This window comes from Callospermophilus lateralis, chromosome 3, assembly GCF_048772815.1.
Source record: "Callospermophilus lateralis isolate mCalLat2 chromosome 3, mCalLat2.hap1, whole genome shotgun sequence".
NCBI classification, from domain to species: Eukaryota; Metazoa; Chordata; class Mammalia; order Rodentia; family Sciuridae; genus Callospermophilus; species Callospermophilus lateralis.
Genome location: NC_135307.1, coordinates 115,146,013 through 115,162,497, shown reverse-complemented (window position 1 = coordinate 115,162,497; position 16,485 = coordinate 115,146,013). Strand labels below are relative to the sequence as shown.

The 16,485-nt window shown below is 43.7% G+C and overlaps 2 protein-coding genes across 6 annotated transcripts in view; both read left to right on the top strand.

The window, feature by feature from the left end:
* Pkm (pyruvate kinase M1/2) overlaps positions 1-2,127 on the top strand; it is a 29,147-nt gene extending 27,020 nt beyond the window's left edge. For all 3 annotated transcript variants that reach the window (XM_076851034.1, XM_076851033.1, XM_076851031.1), the window contains 2 exons: positions 359-540; positions 1,419-2,127. In XM_076851034.1, the coding sequence (XP_076707149.1) occupies positions 359-540; positions 1,419-1,525 (289 nt within the window). In that variant the 3' untranslated portion in view covers positions 1,526-2,127. The remainder of the gene's footprint in view (positions 1-358; positions 541-1,418) is intronic.
* Positions 2,128-8,000: 5,873 nt separating this feature from the next.
* On the top strand, positions 8,001-14,902 carry LOC143641551 (endogenous retrovirus group K member 21 Env polyprotein-like). 3 transcript variants are annotated; one of them, XM_077109173.1, is made up of 3 exons: positions 8,027-8,289; positions 12,715-12,999; positions 14,537-14,625. In XM_077109173.1, exons 2-3 carry the CDS (start codon positions 12,760-12,762, stop codon positions 14,579-14,581), a joined length of 285 nt encoding a protein of 94 aa, XP_076965288.1. In that variant the 5' UTR covers positions 8,027-8,289; positions 12,715-12,759; the 3' UTR covers positions 14,582-14,625. The 3 variants fall into 3 exon arrangements, with proteins under 3 accessions (XP_076965287.1, XP_076965286.1, XP_076965288.1); XM_077109172.1 differs by having other exon boundaries at positions 8,001-8,289; positions 12,758-14,902; XM_077109171.1 differs by having other exon boundaries at positions 8,004-8,289; positions 12,715-14,902.
* The last annotated feature ends 1,583 nt before the right edge of the window (positions 14,903-16,485 follow it).

Genomic DNA, 16,485 nt, shown 5'->3' with positions numbered 1-16,485 from the left:
TTGGGCCTGGGCTGCCTTTCTGTGCCAAATGGAAGAATTTAGAGGTTCTGGCAACCAGTGGGCCATGTGGGGTAAATGGGTAAGACTGAGAATCCCACATCGGGATGATCAGCCAATGGGAGGGGATGGAATGGAGGGCAAATGGCAGCATAGCCTTCTGGAGGGGAAGGTACAAGATTAGGAGCTCTCCAGCCTTGGGAGGCAGTTCCTACTTTACAAGGGAGGCCCAGGAATAGCTCTTTCAGGCTAGCGAAGTGAGTTGGATTAGAGTGAGCTACTGCCGAAGGCCATGTTGTGCTTCCTGGGAGGCTTCTGGGACACTGTTTAATGGTCTCTTCCTGTTCCTATTGCATCTCAGGTCTGCTCACCAGGTAGCCAGATACCGCCCACGTGCTCCCATCATTGCCGTGACACGGAATCCCCAGACAGCTCGCCAGGCCCACCTGTACCGTGGCATCTTCCCTGTGGTGTGTAAGGATCCAGTCCAGGATGCCTGGGCTGAGGATGTGGACCTCCGAGTGAACTTGGCCATGAATGTTGGTGCGTAGCTGGGAAGAAGGGCTGGAGCTTAGAAGGGAAGGAGTGATTGAGCTCTGGTTTTTCTGAGATGCTAAAGGTTTAAGGAATACAAACGGAGGCATGCAAACTCCATCCATTCTGGGACAAGAGGCCCAGCTGACTGCTCTTCATACTCAATGGAAATGTTTTTTCAGAATCCTTTCCCATTCTATAAAGAGAATGTAAGGGAAGAGAGGGGTCTTTGAGGGGTGGGGCTAAGCATCTTACTTTCTTTAGTCTCCCACTCTGGGGCACCAGGTGAAGTTAATTGTCCATTACTTGGCATCTGCTTATTTATTACTGAGGTTTTCTTTATATAAAATTGACTAGGGCTACTATATGGTGTAGTGGCGCACACAAAGATTTATGTGCTGATGTGGTCTTTGTACCCAAAAGCTAGGAGGTCATGGGATGAGATGAAGCAGCTAGCTCTGACCTTGGGGTGTAAACTGAATGATGTCCAAAGGTTCCTGCCAGCTCTGCCACCTGACCAGACTTTACTCTCTTCCCTTTCCCTGTGTGGTTGGCACCACCTTGTGGTGTGAGGGAGTAATTGTTAGCCAGTTTTGACTAGTGGCTGCTGATTACTTTTTTTTTTTTTTTTTAATACCAGAGATTGAACCCAGAGGTGCTTAACCACTGAGCCACTTCCCTGGTCCCTTTATATGTTTTATTTTTAGAGACCCAGAGCCTTTCTAAGTTGCTGAGGCTGGCTTTGAAACCATGATCCTCCTGCCTCCACTTCCTGAGTTGTTAGGATTATGGGCGTGTGCCACAAGCAGGGCTTCTTGATGGTGGGCATTTGCCTCAGGTTCATACCTGCTTGGCTTGGCTTTTATTCACCAATCTTTTTTCTTCAGGCAAGGCTCGAGGCTTCTTCAAGAAGGGAGATGTGGTCATTGTGCTGACTGGATGGCGCCCTGGCTCTGGCTTCACCAACACCATGCGTGTAGTACCTGTGCCATGATGATCCCTGGATCCCCTTCTGCCCCTGCCCTATCCCCTTCCCCAACCCATCCATTAGGCCAGCAATGCTTCTAGTGCTCACTCTAGGCTGTAGTGTGGCACTGGTGGGCTGGGACACCAGGGAAGATTAAGTCTGTTTTTAGACCCTGCTCGAGTGGGATAGCCAGAGCCTGGCTGCATCATGTGGTCCCACCCAAAAAGGGGCAAAAGAGGAACGTAAGACTGGAGGCTTCCAGAGCTATGGAAAGAAGGTGACAACTCCTTCTCCTCTAGTTAGTTCCTGTAGAAAGTGGATGCCCAGAGAACTCCTAGCCCTGGCCTGGGGTCAGGAGACAGCCAGCTGGGGTAGGAGCTTAGGGTGTAGGGCAGTGATTCCAGTGTATGCAAATGGACCCTGACACTTATTTGCTTCCCCAACTGCCTCAGCCTCCCCCACTCCACCTTGTTGTGCACTGTGTTGTTCTCCTGCACTCCACTGGGCTGACTTTCATGCTGCAGAAAAACACTCCACCCCCTGCCTTCCATTTTCCCCACACTGCAGCCACCTCCAGGCCTGTTGCTATAGAGCCTACCTGTATGTCAATAAACAACAGCTGAAGCACCTGTTTCTTTCTTCTGCTTGGTGGGGGCTGGGGGGAGGCTGAACCCTGCCCCCTGAGCAGGTGGAAATGGCAACAGCCCTGTGCCCTGTGGTGGGAGTTTTCGATCACTTGCCCATCTGCAGGGGCAGAGGCAGCTAGGAAGGCAGTAGCTTACTACCTTGAGTTGCAGATTACTCCCAGCATACTGGGGACTGGGCTGGTTTTGTCTAAAACTTCCCACCCCTGGCCTTATTTGGGCCAAAGATGGGAGAAGGCAGGCACGAAGTTTCTCCTGAGACTACACTGGTGTGTGATCCTAGAGTGAAGTAGCTCTTGCATTAGTTGGTCTTCCACTTTGGTCTGCCTGTAGTAGAAAGCTATTTTCTTTAATTTGTTATTAGTTATTGGTGGAATTTTATGAATTTATTTATATGTGGTGCTGAGAATCGAACCCAGTGCCTCACACACACTAGGCAAGCACTCTACCACTGAGCATAACCCCAGCCCCAGTAGAAGGCTATTAAGGGAACTGAGGTTGAGTCCCTGCTCTCTGATTCTGCCCTGAGGTGCAGAAAGTTTGTGGAGTTTCCCCCTTTGGGTCTCTGTATGTTGATGGCTCTCTTCATGATAACAGCAGGATCAAGGTGGGCGGGTGGGTAGAGTAAGAATGGGATTGAGTCTGTCCCTCTCCTGAAACTTTCAAGGACCAAATAGCCTGGTGGGGAAAGGGGCCTGCAGGCGAGCAATATTAAAAACTAAAACTACTGGGTCCATTCGTAATTGCACAGCTCAGCCCAGTTTATTGTCAGTTACACCAATCACTGACCTCTTGATAACTGCTTCCCAACTCTCTCAGGTTCCTTATAAAAATGCTGGGGCTGTGGCTCAGTGGTAGAGCACTTTCCTAGCATGTGTGAGGCACTGCATATAAAGGTCCATCCGCTAATAAAAAATTTAAAAAATGCTGGGTCTTGCATTCTTTGTGACCTGGATTTTTGACTGTCATGTTAAAAATTCTACCTGTTGTCCCAAATTGGAACACCCTGGATCTCAACGTTGGGAGGGGTTGTAGGAGTGCAGGATTGCGTTCCTGTAGAGGGCACCGCTCTCCAAGACTAGGAGGACAAAATTAAAAAGGGGCTCTATGTGAGGACCCGTAGGTATGTAGACCTGGGCGCTAGCCTGGGCGCTAGCTTCCAGGACCTCGCATTCTGGATTCCCACTGTCTGTGTAGAGACAGGGGCCTCACCTGGGCGGTCAGGAGAGGGGAAGTCTTGGCCAATGGGCTGGCCCGACCCACAGAGCAGCCAATTGGCGGGTGAAGGCGGGCTCTGCCCGGGGCGGGCGGGGTTCTCGGGCTCTGGGTCCCGAGCGCGGTGCTGGGTCTGGAGTAGGCGCCGGGATGACCGCTCTGAACCGGAGCGAGGCCTCAGAGGCGGACAGGTAAGGAAGCTGCGGCCTTGAGACTGGGCCTGAGACCCCAGAAGCCACTTCGGGGGGCTCAATGTCTCGTGGAGCAGAGCAGCACCGGGGGCCCACACCACCTCAGTGCATTCTGCCCCCAGGGCAGGCACTTTCTGGCTGCAGGAAAGCGGCATCGGGTCCAGAGCTGCACCGCGCGGGCTGGGCGCCTAACAGCTCGTGTGGGGATGGGATGTTTCTAAGGGTGCCGAACCTGGGGGCTGAAGTTCGGTCCCGGCGGCATTAGAGCAATGGAGGGCACAGTCTGAATCCACCGCCACCCGCCACCATCGCTGCAGTTCGTTCGTTCGTTCGTTCGTTCATTCATTCATTCATTCATTCATTCATTTATTCATTACCCTCCATATCGATCAGTCCCGAATGCCCTCCACTCAAAGTCTGTGGCTTCCCTGCTGGCCCCTGCAGGGTCTTGCCGTTTCCTCTCTGCCGGATCTGCACTTGTAGCGGCTCGCAGCTGCCTGGGAGTCAGAGCGGAGCTGTCCCAGCACGACTCGGCCGCGCCCGTGCGCCAGGCTGGGCGGGCTGGGGCCGGTCTTCAAGCCTGGAAAGTTGGTCCAAAGTCGACCTGGGAGGAAGGAAAGTTCTTGCAAATGGGGAAGAGTAAGGGGCTAGAGCAGACAGCAGGTGGCAGTGCAGAGGACATCAAGAATTGTGGGTTTGGGCTGGGGATGTGGCTCAAGGGGTAGCGCGCTCTCCTGGCCTCCGTGCGGCCGCCAATAAATAAATATTAAAATTAAAAAAAAAAAAAGAATTGTGGGTTTTGCTCCATGAAGTTTTGGGGACCTGGGAATGGGATTATAAAGGGAAAAATAGAGTCAGTGAATGAAGTTGTAAATTCCTGCCCCTGCCCAGGTCCCAACACCAGTCTGAGCTCTGGTGGACAGCCCTGCACCCCTGGCCAGGTAGCCTGGAGCCAAGTAGTGTGAATGTGAGCCTGTGCCCAAATCAGCCCTAGATCCACACTTGTTCCTGGGTGTGGATCTAGGGCTCTCCCTCTGCTCTGTCCTTAAAAGGCTTTGGAGGGCTTCTAGCCAGCTTCATTTGTTCTTGCTTTGCTTGTCCCCTTCCTCACTATACATGATTGTTCAAAGATGGCTGTCCTTGCAGAGGTCAGTCTCCTATGGAATGATAGAGGGTAGTCTGACAATTTGTGCTGTCTCCCTACCCCTGTACACCTCTTGCTGGCACTGAATTCAGTTCTTTTCAGAATAAAGACAAGGCAGGGTGGAAGAGGTGGAGAGGAAAGTGTCCCTCCCATTCTATAGTGAGGGGACCAATTTGTCCCTTCCATGGTCTTCTGGTCAGGTTGGCCGGAGTCCCATCCATTCCATGCTGCAGTCACTCTTAGGTTTGAGGTAATAGATGGCAGGCATTGAGGGAAGTGTCAGTGGGCATCTCTGAGACAAATGGGCAGATCCAGAGAGCAAGGCTGACAAGGGCTGCCCCTGAGCTTCCAGGAGAGTTTCTGTCGGGGCCAAATGGGAGTTCTTCTCAACTTCTAGTTGAGAGGATTTTCTAAATAAGCTAGAGAGATCAGCCTGGGCCCCATTTATTCCTTGACGTTGCTGGTTGCTTTCAAATTTCTGAGCTTAGGTTGAATCCTCAAAGCTAAAATTTAACACAGATTAAAAAGATCTGTATTCTAATTTATCCACCTAGGATGCTGCCTCACTTGCTAGGGTTAAGGTCACTGCATCTAAGATGATTTACGCTGCTTCCCTGCCCCCCCCCATCCCTTCTTGAGCTGCTAATGCCCGCTGTGTTGGCTCCACCCAGTCCTTAAGCTGGTTAAGCTTTTGCTTGGCCCTTGAATGCCACGTTCCATATTTATAGATTGGCATGAGGAGCCTCACTCTGGAAATCAGTCATAAACCTCACACTGTTCCTGTTTTGCTGTGACTTGGAGCAAATTGCTTCCCTCTCTGGCCTGTTTTACTATAAGGTAAGGATATGGGACTCCTTGATGGCATTCTCCATGCAGTTGTTCAGGGATTCTGCCAACTAGTGTGTTTCCTCCTCCATTTCTGAAGGTGTTTCATTTCTTCCCATAATTTCCCCTTTGCCCTGATTGCCCATGTCATCAAGAACTGCAGAATTCTACTTTGGTATCTAGTGTCGGAGTCTGAACATGATTTGTTTTTCTTTTTCTTTTTTTTTTTTTCCCGAGAAGCGAAAATAAACTCTCCTGATCCTTCAGCCATCTCTGATGCAAATTTGACATAAAGTCCATCTTGGCCACTGTGCCACTGCTCTCCTGAGCTGCAGGGCATCAGTTTGTCACTGCCTGTTATCACCAACCTTTGAACCTTTGATTAACTCCCCAGCTATTTACTAGTGGAGGAGAGGAAGGATGAGAGGGAGAGCAGAAACCCCTGGGAATGGAGCTTCCTGGGTAATTAAGAAGTAACAGCCTCCCTGAGGTGTACCTGTCTGCTATGGCACAGATTCCAAAGGAAGGCATTGTTCTCCAGAACATAGCCTCTAAGGGACAAAGTGTTTCCTCTTTCCTCCTCCCACGACTACACATTTTTATTAGTTGGGGAAATGCTTGATTAGAATTTAGGACTGGAATGTTTTAATAATCTGTGGCAGTTGAACCAATCTTGAAATCCTTGTCCTAAATCATTGTTTCCTCAGTGATGTTTAAAATTATATCATTAATTTTTATCTATTTATTTGTTGGCTTATTTACACTGTTAATTTTTTAAGCAGACATGAGTTTTTGGTTGGCACTATTTTTTAAACCTGAAAATCAAAGTACTTAAAGAATTAGTTTAAATCAAACACGAATTGCTTTTCTCCCTCAAGTATTGACATAGCCTGTCAAAGATATATTTAGTAATTGTCAATATCCTTCTGGCATTTTTTTTCTCTGACTGAGGGTCACAGCCTCAGTGTAGATGGTTTGCCTGAGCCAACGGTTGTTCCTGGTTATAACAATTTCTCTCTCTCTCTCTCTCTCTTTTTAAAATTTGTTTTAATTAGTTATACATGACAGTACAATGACCTTGACACATCATACATTTGAAATAGATGGGATATAATACCTCATTTTTCTGATTATACAGGTTGCAGAATCACATTGATCATGCATTCACATATATACACACAGTAATAATAATGTCTGTTTCAAACAATTAAGTATTTCTAATAATGTTCCATTTAACCAAATTACTTAAAACTTGCTGATGATCACTTACACCACACAAAACAATTCAATTTTTTTTTTTTTTTTTGGTAGTGCTGGGGATCTAATCGAGGACTTTGTGTCGGAAGCCATTCTCACACGTGACTGGGTGACTCCCGGTTAGGGTCTGAGGCGCTCTGGCTGTGTCGGAGCTTTCCCGGCCCTCTCCTGATGAGAGAACCTGTCTGTGTGGGGGTGTAACTGACCACTGACCCCGGAGGCCCAATCACTGACCCTGACCTTGGAGTGCGGCCCCCCCCTTCAACCTTCATTGGATGGAATTATCCCCTGAATTTCTTGCTCCCCAATAAAAGGCTACTCCCTGGCGTGCTCTCTCTCTCTCTCTCCTGCTAGCCCTGAGTAATCCTTGCTGCCCTGCCGGGCGGTTAGAGGAGGGAACCAGAGAGGGGAGCCGTCTCGGACCTGGTCATAGAAAAAGGTAACTGAGTCTGTGTGTTTATTTCGATCTCGCTAGCTAACTTTTATGCCAAGAACCTCATTAATGAAACCATTGCGCTGGCCGCGTGGTAGAATTGGCGCCCACGAGGGGGGCATTCTAGATTAGCTAGATTGAGTGGGAGCGCGCTATAAAGATAAAGAAAAAAGTAAAGATAAAGGAAATAGTGACAATTTGGGTCACAAAAGGAAGTGGTGACAATTTGGGTCACAAAAGTACCTTAAGATATTGAAGGAAAGAGACGTTAAATTAATTAAAATGGGAAATTCAACTTCTACGGATAAGGAAATGTATCTGACTATTTTAGACAGTATAATTAATCAGAAAGGAAAACAGATAAAGAAAGCTCAGTTATTACAATTCTTAGAGATTGTAGGTAAATATTGTCCTTGGTTTTGTGAACAAGAGTCTCCAAATTTACTTACTTGGGAGAAATTAGGAAGAAAGTTACAAAAGGTCTGTCTTTCAAATGAATTACCTGGAGGCATAGATAATATTCAGAGAACCTGGACGGCCTTGGAAGTTTGTCTTTTTGAATATATGGGCCAGAATTCGTGGCCCCCTGAGGACCTGCTAAAAGGCATTCAACGGGCCATCAAGTCTATTCAAATGGAAAATCCGCCTGAGGCTACGTTAATTCCTTTTCCTTTAAGCCGCTTAAAAACGAAGGCGCTAGGGGCCAGGCCCAAAGTTAAAAATGTAAATTTAAACTTGCAAAGTCAGGTTACTCGGCAGGGAGATTATGGAGAGCAACATCAGAAAGGAGATACCTCCGAGGTCCTAGAGAGCCCTCCAAGGGAGGTAGACAATCTTCCTGGAGAGGAAAATCCGGAAGAGATTCCTAGAGGGGCTCAGAGTTCCTCTCAGCCACGTGACTTAGAAGCCCAAATTCAAAATGGTGATAGCGCAGAATCCGACCTTGTCTCAGAGTCAGAGGGAGAAGAATCAGATGTTGAAATTCGGGATTTACAGAGAAATTTCGACAGGCTGCGTTTAACACCGCCTGCCCAGGCTACTCAAATTCGGCCCATACCCGCTAAAAGAACAAAGTTTAACAGGTACGCTGGATTAACGATGACCTTTCTTACCCCATTCCAGCGAGGTATTAAGAAGGCTCAGGAATTGGGGGAGGATACTAGTGGCTTTCAACTTTTTCCCGTTTTTGAGCAAGTTAATGAGCAAGATCAGAGAGTTAGAGTTCATGCTGTAATTCCTTTTAAAACCATTAAGGAACTAAAAAGTGCATGTGAGACGTACGGTCCAAATTCGCCTTTCGTACAGAGTCTGATAGATAATATTTGCTCCCAGCCCCTTCCTCCTAGCGACTGGATTTCTGTAGCCAGATCCTGTCTGAGCGGGGGAGATTTCTTGCTCTGGAGAACTTATTGGACTGATTTTTGTACTGAACAGGCAGAACTGAATAGGAAACGTAATATAGAAACACCAGTCGAAATGTTTTTAGGGACAGGTGAATTTGCTGATTTAGAAAGGCAGTTAAATTATGACTTTGTAATATACAATCAAATAACTGATTGTGCAAAGCGTGCCTGGAGACAAATAGTCTCTAAGGACCAATCCAATTTAGTTCTTACCAAAATCAGGCAAGGTGCCAGTGAACATTATTCAGATTTTGTAGCCCGATTGTACCAGGCTGCAAACAGGTCGATCGGAGATCCAGGAGCCAGTGAATTCATAGTCAGACAGCTGGCATTTGAAAACGCAAATAAATACTGTCAAGATATTCTCCGACCGCACCGTAAGAAAGGCACAGTTTCTGAGTTCATTCGGTTGTGTTCTGATGTGGATTCTACACATTTACAGACTGTAGCTTTAGCCGCAGCCCTAAAAGAAACCTTAAGGCCACAGGATTTAGGGCGAAAACCCCGCGGAAAATGTTACGTTTGTGGGAAAAACAATCATTTTGCGCGGGAGTGTCGCATGCGCAAGTTCAGGACTCCATCTACTGGCGATAATAGATATTGCAGGACTCGATCCCACATGGCGGATCCAGATGGCGCGGATCAGCCCGCCTTCTCGCCATCATTTCCTCCTAGCGGGAGGACAAAAAACTTCCGGTCGGCCCCTCCCCGGGCCGAGCAACAATACGGGGAAATCGAGGAGAGGTCGCACAGTGTGACGTCACTGGCGCCGACCAGGACAGCCCGCGATTTTTTCCGGAGGGATTTTTACCAGAACGTAGATCGCAGACAGTTTTCTTAGGGCCTTCAAGGACAATTGAATTGAGTCCTAAATCAGGACCAGAACAAATCCCTACTGGGATTTTCGGGCCGCTTCCTGATAATACTATAGGTTTAATTTTGGGACGTAATAATTTAAAGGGAGCCATTGAGGTAGTACCTGGTGTGATAGATTCAGATTTTAAAGGACAATTAAAGGTTACTGTAAGATCCAATTATGCCCTAAGGCTCACTCCAAGAGATACATTTGCCCAATTAATTTTATTGCCCTGTGATGCAGGGAGACACCTGCCGGTAGGTTCAGCTTCTAAGCCGCCGGACAGAGTATACTGGTCACAGTTAGTACGACAAGAGCGTCCTTTATTAGAACTTAAAATTAATAATAAAAAATTCCTCGGAATAATTGACACAGGGGCTGATATCTCTATTCTTTCCAGTAGATTTTGGCCAAGAAACTGGCCTTTACACGTAGCGCCAGCTAACCTAGAGGGCATAGGGCAGATTTCACAGCCCGCTCAAAGTGCCAACTATCTCCATTGGAAAGATTCCGATGGAAACAGTGGAGTATTCAAGCCTTATGTGTTAGAGACTTTACCAGCTAATCTATGGGGAAGAGATATTTTAACCAAAATGGGATTATTATTAGTTACTCCTAACTCTATGAGATCAGTTGAGGAAGTTAGTCAGAGATATTTTCCTGGAGATGATAGGGAGACCCATCAGGAAGAGTATCTGTTTACAAACCAGTCTCCACGACAAAGATTAGTAAATGCTCCAAGCCAAAATTTTTATTAGGGGCCCTGAGTACTTCCCCGATCCCTAAGACAGCTGAAAAAATCACTTGGCTCACAGAGGAGCCTATATGGATTTCTCAGTGGCCCATCTCAGGGGAAAAGCTTAAAATAATTCATAGGTTAGTTGAGGAACAACTTCAGGCTGGTCATATAGAACCAACGCTTAGTCCTTGGAACACACCTATTTTTGTTATTAAGAAAAAGTCAGGAAATTGGAGATTGCTGCAGGATTTAAGGGCAATAAATCATGCAATTCAGCCTATGGGATCCTTACAGCCAGGACTTCCCTCTCCCACAGCCATTCCTTTAGATTATAGCTTGATGGTAATAGATTTAAAAGACTGTTTTTTCTCTATAAGGTTACATCCTGGAGATTGTGAGAGATTTGCTTTCACTGTCCCAACAATTAATTTTAAGGAACCTGTTAAAAGATATTGCTGGAAAGTACTCCCACAGGGAATGCGTAATAGTCCTACTCTGTGCCAAAAATACGTAGACCAGGCGATAGATCCCATAAGAAGTAGCTTTCCTGATGCATATATTATTCATTTTATGGATGATATATTATTGGCTCATGCTAATTCAGAGGTACTTTCAGAAATTTTTACTCAGTTAGAGACTTCGCTTACAGCAATGGGTTTATGCATAGCTCCTCAAAAAATTCAAAAAGTGTCACCTTTTCAATATCTAGGTCAGATAATTCAAGGACGTACAATCCGTCCTCAAAATCTTCAGATAAGAATTAAGGAGTTACATACCCTTAATGATTTTCAAAAGCTATTAGGAGATATTAATTGGCTGAGGCCATCCTTAAAACTAACTACTTCTGAGTTAAGTCCTTTATTTCAGATATTACAAGGAAATCCTTCTCCAACCTCTCCACGTCAGCTAACTTTAGAGGCTAAAACAGCTTTAAGGAAAGTTGAAAATGCAATTAAAAATGCACAGCTTACTAGAGTTGATCCTAAGGAAATGGTGTATTTATTAATATTTCCAACTGAACATACACCAACAGGAGCCATATGGCAAAAATTAGGAGTTATTGAGTGGATTTATTTATCCCACTCCCCTCAAAAAACATTAATTCCTTTTCATGATTCTATAGCTCAGTTAGTAATTAAAGGTAGAACTAGGATTTTACAATTAATTGGATCTGAACCTGATATCATAATTATTCCATTTTCTGTTCAACAGATTAATTGGCTTTTTCAAACTTCTAGCCCATGGCAAATAGCTTTTGCTGATTTTCCTGGCCAGATAGACAGTCACTATCCTCGTGATAAGATTATACAATTTGCATCATTAACGTCACTTATTTTTCCAAAGATTGTACGTGCCCATCCTATAGATGAAGCCTTATCAGTGTTCACTGATGGATCGAGTTCAGGTAAAGCAGGATTTTATAGTCGTGTTCACAAAGAGGTAATACAAACTTCTTATACTTCTGCCCAAAGAGCAGAGCTTCAAGCTCTGATTTGTGCCTTAACTTACTTTGCAAATGAGCCTATTAACATTTATTCTGACAGCTTATATGCAGTCGGAGTTACTAAAAATATTGAAACTTCAGTTATTGGGTATACTTCATCACAAGAGTTATTTAAATTATTTCATAATTTACAAAAGGCAGTGCTAATGCGAAAATATCCATGTTTCATAGGACATATACGAGCTCATACTAATCTTCCAGGACCTTTAGCTTCAGGTAATAACAAAATTGACAAACTCGTAGCTTTTTGTCAACAGATGTCTTCATATGACTGTGCACTAGCTTCCCATTCCTTGCATCATCAAAATACTTTTAGCTTACGTAAAAAATTTAATATTACTAGAGAACAAGCTCGTCAGATTGTAAGCCAATGCCCTAAGTGTGTTATTCACACTCCATCTCTGCCATCAGGGGTAAATCCCCGTGGATTAAAGCCAAATCAAATCTGGCAAATGGACGTAACTCATATTCCTCAATTTGGTAAACAGTGTTATGTACATGTCATAGTGGACACTTATTCTAGATTTATTTTTGCCACAGCACGTACTAAGAAAAATTCTCAAAATGTAATTTCTCATTGCCTAGCAGCTTTTTCTGTTTTAGGATGCCCTATGCAGATTAAAACAGATAATGCTCCAGCTTATGTGAGCTCTTCTTTTCAACAATTTTGTCAAAAGTTTAAAATTAATCATAAAACAGGAATTCCTTATAACCCCCAAGGTCAAGCCATTGTAGAACGAGCTCATTTATCTATTAAACTTCAATTACAAAAATTAAAAAGGGGGGATAAGCTTATGACTCCCCAAAATAGCCTTAATCATGCCTTGTTTGTTTTAAATTTTTTAAACTGTGACGCAGAAGGTCACACTGCTGCTGAGAGACAAATGTCTCCCTCAGTAACAGGCCCTTTAGGCAGAGTTTTGTGGAAAGATTTACAGACCGGTCAGTGGAAGGGCCCAGACCCGGTGCTTATATGGGGCAGAGGGCATGCTTGTATTTTCCCAGAAAATTCTTCTCGTCCTATTTGGGTGCCTGAACGTGCTATCAGACATGGAAGAGATAGAACCCAGATTCAAGCAACTGAAGATCAACCCAGAGGAGCCCCCATCCAGAAGGAGGAGATATCGGAAAAGGATGAAGAAAGACCAGACTGACCCAGCCAAAAAGCTGATTTCATGGAAAGACGTGAAGAAGCTAACAACCCAGGCTTCCCGAATACTTCGAGACCTAGGAGAAAACAGGACCCCAATGATGATGGTAGCAACAGTAATTGCCCTACTGGGCTGTCAGGTAAAGGGGGATCAAGTAGACACTTACTGGACATATTTCCCAGATCCACCCCTGGTACACCCAGCTGTGTGGACTGGAGAATCTATTCCAGTATTTACTAATGACTCATTCATGATGGGAGGATTTACAGATACTCATATTACTCCCAATCATGTGACTAGATTTAATTATTCTGGCTATAGTGCCCAATTACCCTTGTGTTGGTCCCACGATAAACATGCTGGCTGTCTGAAAGTATCATTCGAAGAAAAGACAGCGATTGGTAGACCTAGACTGACAAATAATTCTATTTATGGAGATTTAAAACCTAATACTAGATCAGTAATTAAGATGGGACTTTCCCATAATAAGCCAGTCATTTCTGCCAAACCTCCACGGATACACCACTGTCCAAATAGTTCTACAATTGAGATTGGCACCTTTCCTAAATGGATGGATTGTATAAATCCCTTTCCTGTACAACATAAGGTGTCTAAAGATAGTGGGTATATTTTAGACTGGTCTCCAAAAATTGATAAGAGACAATTACGAAGAAATTCTGCTATGACACCTGCAGGATTTGTTAGTAATATTTTGACTTATAGTAAAGGTGGTGTTCAAAAAGATATTTGGCGTTTAATTGCTGCCTCAGAATTCTTACATTTTACAGACAGACCCTTACCAAGATTTATTGGCAAGAACTGTAAAGAGGGATCTTGCTATGGCTTACGAGCTTGTGTCCAATCTCCTTATGTTTTAATTATTGGAAATGTAAAAGTTAAATGGATAGATGACAGATATATTGTTACTTGTAATAAATGTAACCTAACCAATTGTATTACTAGGTATAATGGAGGAAAAGGAGTGCTGATACTTCATCAGCCCTCTTTTGTTTTATTACCTGCTAATATTTCAGAGCCATGGTATGCTGATGCTGGTTTACAAGTCTTACAGCAAATTCATGCCCAGCTGGCAAGACCTAAACGTGCTATTGGAGTTATAATTGTTGGTGTTTTGGCGCTAGTCTCTTTTATTGCATCAACTGTCTCTGCGTCTCTGACATTGTCTCAGAATATTCAGCATGCAAAATTTCTTAATAATTTAGCTCAAAATACTTCCAAGGCTCTGCGTAATCAAGTAAATATTGATGAAAAGATTGAAACTAAATTAAACGCCTTAGAGGCAACTGTTATTGACATAGGTAATGAACTTTCAGCCTTAAAATTTAAAGAAAGGCTTAAATGCCATGCTAATTATAAGTATGTGTGTGTTACAGCTGCCAAGTACAATGCTTCTCTCTGGGATTGGGAGAAGGTTAAAAACCATTTGTTAGGTATTTGGCAAAATAGTAATAATAGCTTGGATATTCTGGAACTTCATCACCATATCCAAGACATTCAAAATAATAGAGCTGATTTTTCAGATCCTTCTTCTTTGGCTAACCAAATATTGAAGGAGTTAAATGGATTCAACCCTGGAAATATTCTCAAACACTCGGCCTGGTACATTATTGGATTATTCTCTTTGCTGCTAATTCTTTATTGCGTTGTAATTGTAGGATGGCGAGTCTTCAAAACAAGAATGCAGAAACTCCAGAGAGTGAACCGCCGCCTCATTTTTGCGAAAAGAAAGGGGGAATATGTCGGAAGCCATTCTCACACGTGACTGGGTGACTCCCGGTTAGGGTCTGAGGCGCTCTGGCTGTGTCGGAGCTTTCCCGGCCCTCTCCTGATGAGAGAACCTGTCTGTGTGGGGGTGTAACTGACCACTGACCCCGGAGGCCCAATCACTGACCCTGACCTTGGAGTGCGGCCCCCCCCTTCAACCTTCATTGGATGGAATTATCCCCTGAATTTCTTGCTCCCCAATAAAAGGCTACTCCCTGGCGTGCTCTCTCTCTCTCTCTCCTGCTAGCCCTGAGTAATCCTTGCTGCCCTGCCGGGCGGTTAGAGGAGGGAACCAGAGAGGGGAGCCGTCTCGGACCTGGTCATAGAAAAAGGTAACTGAGTCTGTGTGTTTATTTCGATCTCGCTAGCTAACTTTTATGCCAAGAACCTCATTAATGAAACCATTGCGCTGGCCGCGTGGTAGAACTTTGTACATGCTAAGCATTTGCTCTACCACCGAGATACATTCCCAGCCCCTAAAAGAATTTTTGAATTTTTTAATAAGGTCATTTTTATTGATACATTATAATTATACATTATAGTACTATTTATTGTTACATATTGATACATGCACATAACATAATTTGGTATAATTTTTGAATTTTCAAGAACCTCTTCAGAAATTTTATTTTAAAATAGCCCAGTGATATGATCTCAGAAATGATGTTCATACAGGGCTTCCTTCATTACCAAATTGAAAAACGTTAATATTTTTAATTGCTAACTGTTTTTGCTGTGGAAAGTCTCAAACATACACAGAAAAGGAGAGAAAATAATGTAATAAGTGGCATGTGTCCATCACCAGCTTCAACAATGATCATGTCACAGGCCAAGTTGTTTCACATGTACCTCTCTTCTCCCTCCTTCTTTTCTGGATTGTTTTGAAGCATACCTAAGCTATTATATTATTTCATCCGTACATATTTCAGGTGATCTATAAGAGGTAAGATCTTTAAAAAATATTATGACAATATCATTATTATTCCTTAAAAAATGTCAGTAACTCCTTAAAGTCAGCATTTGAATTTCCCCAGTGTCTCCTAAATGTATTTGTATTATTTGTTTATTTTAATAGGAATTTAAATGAGGTTTACATAATTAGTTGACACTGTGAATATCTGTATCTCTATAATCCTTACACTATAGGTTTCCCCTTCCATTTCTTCCTTTTTTCTTGCAAAAACTCTAGGTTATTTGTCCTGTACCATTTCCCAGTTTGTTGATATTATTTTAAATGTCCCTGACTCCTGAATTTCATATAAATTGGGAGTTGGATCTAGATTCCTGGTCCAATTTCGGGAACATCGTGCACTTCAGGAAGCTTACACTGTTTGTTTCTTTCTGTTTGGGGGATGTGAGTAGCCATTGACGATTATTTAATTAGACCCATTATTTAATTAGAGATTGAAAATGGTATTAATCTAATTCTATCATCTTTATTCATTTATTACCCATAATCTTTCTATAAAAAGAAGTGTTCCCTCTTCAACTATGTGTTTACTCTGAAGAATAGGCAGAATAAATGCTTGACTTTTTCCTCATATTTACTTGTTTTCAAAATCATGAAATGGGTCCCTTGTATACACCAAAGGTAACCAATGAGTAATTTTATATTACTATGGTATCATGGTTTTAAACATGTTTGAATATTTAATGCATATTTTTTATATATATTTGATATATATGTTTCAGATCCTTGTAGACATCATTTTTATTGATGCTCAAGTTGACCTTTTTTTTTTTTTTTTCCATTTAGTGCTGGGGGATAATACCCAGGGCCTTATGCATGCTAAGTGTGTATCAATTTTTTTTTTGGCCGGGGGTGGGGAGGGTAGGGGGG

Coding starts and splice junctions, on each gene's coding strand:
- LOC143641551 (XM_077109172.1), top strand. CDS start 12,760: ATGGAAGAGATAGAACCCAGATTCAAGCAACTGAAGATCAACCCAGAG.